General features: G+C 50.0%; 1 protein-coding gene across 2 annotated transcripts in view; it reads left to right on the top strand.

Annotated features, from left to right (window-relative positions):
• Positions 1-5,000, top strand: part of atp8b2 (ATPase phospholipid transporting 8B2) — a 55,410-nt gene that overhangs the window by 24,848 nt on the left and 25,562 nt on the right. For both annotated transcript variants that reach the window (XM_031576214.2, XM_031576213.2), the window contains 3 exons: positions 3,458-3,666; positions 4,275-4,306; positions 4,514-4,682. In XM_031576214.2, coding sequence (XP_031432074.1) covers positions 3,458-3,666; positions 4,275-4,306; positions 4,514-4,682 — 410 coding nt within the window. The remainder of the gene's footprint in view (positions 1-3,457; positions 3,667-4,274; positions 4,307-4,513; positions 4,683-5,000) is intronic.

Genomic DNA, 5,000 nt, shown 5'->3' with positions numbered 1-5,000 from the left:
ACATTCAGCCCATACATTCAGCCCATACATTCAGCCCATACATACAGCCCATACATACATACAGCCCATACATACATACAACCCATACATACAACCCATACATACATACAACCCATACATACAACCCATACATACGTGTTTGAAAACAATTAAATAACCCATCTTTGCCAATCTGATTCTGGTATACAAAGAGAGAGAGAGAGAGAGAGAGAGAGAGAGAGAGAGAGAGAGAGAGAGTTATAGTAAATAGTGTTTTTGGGTGTTGGAGAATAAGGGAGGCAGAGAGCCAGAAACAGATGAGCGTATATTTGGAAAGGAGGTTGTTTTAAAGGACAGGAGACTTGCCTGTTGACACTTCAGTCCAGATTGACGTCCATTCAATGGCTCTGCTCCATCATGCCGTCATATGGTTGAGCTGAACTGGACTGAATCAGAGTGCCCTAGAGGGCGTTAACACAGCCATTATCCACCTGTCTGACCACCTGAGGAAAATTATTACTCACTTTTCCCGGACACTTGTTAATTATGAGTCTCAAAATGAATCAGCAGTGTGTGTGTGTGTGTGTGTGTGTGTGTGTGTGTGAACTTGTGCGTTAATGAATACAGGAGGTCACATACTGAGTGAAAGTGTTCCCATGAAGGCCACCAATCACCTCTATGTTCTCCTCCTTATCTCTGATTGGCTGCAACCTGCTATAGACACCAATGACCAGCCTTCCCCTCCTCTCTGTTGGGTGGATTCTGATTGGATTTATGTTGTCAGCTTGACCTGCTGTTGTTTGGCTTTTGTGTTGCCCTGTTTGTTTGTTTGTTTATTTACATATTTTTGTTTTGTTTGTCCATGTTTTCCTCAGAGCTCCTTGTGCAGGTAAGACGTAGCCCCCCTGCCCCCCTGCCCGCCCTGTCCCTGTCCCTGAAACTCACCCAGATAACCCACTTAACTCCTCTAAACCAGATCTCAACCAGATAACCCACTGTGACCACATTAACTCTGCAGCCAGACTTACTTCACTCACCTCACATGACTGTGTGTGTGTGTGTGTGTGTGTGTGTGTGTGTGTGTGTGTGTGTGTGTGTGTGTGTGCGTCTGTCTGTGATTGGCGGTTTGGGTGTGGTGTTGGGGTTTGGGTGTGGTGTTGGGGTTTGAGTGTGGTGTTGGGGTGTTGTGGTGTTGGAGTGTTGGGGTGTTGGGGTTTAAGTGAGGTGTTGGGGTGTTGGGGTTTGAGTGTGGTGTTGTGTTGGGGTGTTGGAGTGTTGGGGTTTGAGTGTGGTGTTGTGTTGGGGTGTTGTGGTGTTGTGGTGTTGGGGTTTAAGTGTGGTGTTGTGTTGGGGTGTTGGGGTGTTGGGGTTTAAGTGTGGTGTTGTGTTGGGGTGTTGTGGTGTTGGGGTTTGAGTGTGGTGTGTGGTGTTGGGGTGTTGTGTTGTGGTGTTGGAGTGTTGGGGTTTGAGTGTGGTGTTGGAGTGTTGGTGTTGGAGTGTTGGGGTGTTGGGGTTTGAGTGTGGTGTTGGAGTGTTGGGGTTTGAGTGAGGTGTTGTGTTGTGGTGTTGGGGTACAGGGGTTTGAGTGTGGTGTTGGGGTTTGAGTGTGGTGTTGGGGTGTTGGGGTTTGAGTGTGGTGTTGGAGTGTTGGGGTTTGAGTGTGGTGTTGTGTTGGGGTGTTGGGGTTTGAGTGTGGTGTTGGAGTGTTGGGGTTTGAGTGTGGTGTTGTGTTGGGGTGTTGGGGTTTTGGGGTTTGAGTGTTGGGGTTTGAGTGAGGTGTTGTGTTGGGGTGTTGGGGTGTTGGGGTTTGAGTGTGGTGTTGGAGTGTTGGGGTTTGAGTGTGGTGTTGGAGTGTTGGGGTTTGAGTGAAGTGTTGTGTTGTTGTTGTGTGTGGGGTGTTGGGGTGGGTTTGAGTGAGTGTTGTGTTGTGGTGTTGGGGTTTGAGTGTGTTGGGGTTTGTGTGTGTTGGGGTTTGAGTGGGGTGTTGGGGTTTGAGTGTGGTGTTGGAGTGTTGGGGTTTGAGTGTGGTTTTGGGGTGTTGGGGTGTTGGGGTTTGAGTGTGGTGTTGGAGTGGGGTTTGAGTGAGGTGTTGTGTTGTTGTGTTGGGGTGTTTGGGGTGTTGGGGTTTGAGTGAGGTGTTGGGGTTTGAGTGTGGTGTTGGGGTTTGAGTGTGGTGTTGGGGTGTTGGGGTTTGAGTGTGGGTGTTGGGGTTTGAGTGTGGTGTTGGAGTGTTGGGGTTTGAGTGTGGTGTTGTGTTGGGGTGTTGGGGTTTGAGTGTGGTGTTGTGTTGGGGTGTTGGGGTTTGAGTGTGGTGTTGGAGTGTTGGGGTTTGAGTGTGGTGTTGTGTTGGGGTTTTGGGGTTTGAGTGTTGGGGTTTGAGTGAGGTGTTGTGTTGGGGTGTTGGGGTTTGAGTGTGGTGTTGGAGTGTTGGGGTTTGAGTGTGGTGTTGGAGTGTTGGGGTTTGAGTGAAGTGTTGTGTTGTTGTGTTGTGGTGTTGGGGTGTTTGGGGTGTTGGGGTTTGAGTGAGGTGTTGTGTTGTTGTGTTGTGGTGTTGGGGTTTGAGTGTGGTGTTGGGGTTTGAGTGGGGTGTTGGGGTTTGAGTGTGGTGTTGGAGTGTTGGGGTTTGAGTGGGGTGTTGGGGTTTGAGTGTGGTGTTGGGGTTTGAGTGAGGTGTTGTGTTGTTGTGTTGTGGTGTTGGGGTGTTTGGGGTGTTGGGGTTTGAGTGAGGTGTTGGGGTTTGAGTGTGGTGTTGGGGTTTGAGTGTGGTGTTGGGGTGTTGGGGTTTGAGTGTGGTGTTGGGGTGTTGGGGTTTGAGTGTGGTGTTGGAGTGTTGGGGTTTGAGTGTGGTGTTGGAGTGTTGGGGTTTGAGTGTGGTGTTGTGTTGGGGTGTTGGGGTGTTTGGGTTTGAGTGTGGTGTTGGAGTGTTGGGGTTTGAGTGAGGTGTTGGAGTGTTGGGGTTTGAGTGTGGTGTTGGAGTGTTGGGTTTGAGTGTGGTGGGGTGTTGGGGTGTTGGGGTTTGAGTGTGGTGTTGGAGTGTTGGGGATTGAGTGAGGTGTTGGAGTGTTGGGGTTTGAGTGTGGTGTTGGAGTGTTGGGGTTTGAGTGTGGTGTTGGGGTGTTGGGGTTTGAGTGTGGTGTTGGAGTGTTGGGGTTTGAGTGAGGTGTTGGAGTGTTGGGGTTTGAGTGTGGTGTTGGAGTGTTGGGGTTTGAGTGTGGTGTTGGGGTGTTGGGGTTTAAGTGGGGTGTTGGTTGGTGGTGGTGGTGTGCTTAAGGTGTGGAGTAGGTAAGCTTTTGGGGATTTGTTTGCTGCATGGGTAAACTGTCTGTCTACCCATCTGTCTGTCTGCCTCTCTGTTTATCTGTCTGTCTCTATCTTCCTCTCTATCTCTCATCTCCATGTGTATTGATCTGCGAACAAAATGGCTGTGTAAAACATGTCTGTGTGTGTCTCTCTCCCTCACCCTGTGATTGGACCTCAGTGTGGAGGTGATCCGACTGGGCCACAGCTACTTCATCAACTGGGACCGCCGCATGTTCTGTAGCCGTAGCAACACGCCGGCAGAGGCCCGGACCACCACGCTGAACGAGGAGCTGGGACAGGTGGAGTACATCTTTAGCGACAAGACCGGCACCCTCACCCAGAACATCATGACCTTCAACAAGTGCTCCATCAATGGCCATGCTTATGGTACACACACACACACACACATACTCACACAAACACACACACACACACACACACACACACACACACACACACACACACACACACACACATACTCACACATTCTCACACACACACCTCACCCAGAACATCATGACCTTCAACAAGTGCTCCATCAATGGCCATGCTTATGGTACACACACACACACACACACACACACACACACACACACACACACAAATACACACACACACACTCACACATACTCACACATTCTCACACACACACCTCACCCAGAACATCATGACCTTCGACAAGTGCTCCATCAATGGCCACGCTTATGGTACACACACACACACACACACACACACACACACACACACACACCACACACACACACATACACACACACACACACACATACCAACACACATACTCACACAAACATTCAGACACCCACACACACAGACCTGCACACTCACCCAGAACATCACCCAGAGCTTCAACAAGTGCTGAATCAGTGGCATGCTTATGGTGCACACACACACACTCACACACACACACACACAACACACACACACACACACACACAGTAGTTCCCTTCTTGACTGTGTGTGTGTTATTTCCACAGGTGATGTGGATCCTGTTGGACCCCAGGGCAAGGTGAGAAGCGCTCTTTTCACTTAATGGCCTTCTGACACACTTAACAAATACATAGTTCTCCTTATTTACCCTTTAATTCTTTCTTCCTCTCACTCTCTCTCTTTCATCACTCCCTTTCTCTCTCTCTCTCTCTCTCTTTCATCACTCCCTTTTTCTCTCTCTCTCTCTCTCTCTCTCTCTCTCTCTCTCTCTCTTTCCCCCCATCAGAGGCCACAGCCCCTGGACTTCTCCGTGGGGAACCCGCTGGCTGACGGGGGTCTGTGTTTTTACGACGCGTCCCTGCTGGAGGCGGTGAGGACGGGCGATCCGGCCGCTCAAGAGTTCTTCAGGCTGCTCTCGCTCTGCCACACCGCCATGAGCGAGGAGAAGAGAGAGGGTGAGAGAGAGGGAGAGGAGAGGAGAGAGAGAGAGAGAGAGAGAGAGAGGAAAAGAGAGAGGGTGAGATAGAGGAACGGGGAGAGAGAGGGAAGCTGTGTGAGAGAGAGAGAGGAATGAGAAATACTCTACCTACTCTACAACCTCTGATGTACCTATGTATTAATTTAATTCATAAAAATCTGTCTGTTTCTCTGTCCGTTTGTCCTTCCCTCTGTGTCTCTCCATCCCTCCTCCCCCTGTGTCTGTCCATCTCTTTTCCACACTATGTCCCTTCCTCTTTCCCTCTCTCCTCATCTCTCTCTCTCCCTTTCATTCA

This window comes from Clupea harengus, chromosome 11 (assembly GCF_900700415.2).
Source record: "Clupea harengus chromosome 11, Ch_v2.0.2, whole genome shotgun sequence".
Classification (NCBI taxonomy): Eukaryota; Metazoa; Chordata; class Actinopteri; order Clupeiformes; family Clupeidae; genus Clupea; species Clupea harengus.
The sequence above is the reverse complement of the archived record's forward strand: the minus strand, read 5'-3'. Positions and strand labels throughout refer to the sequence as shown.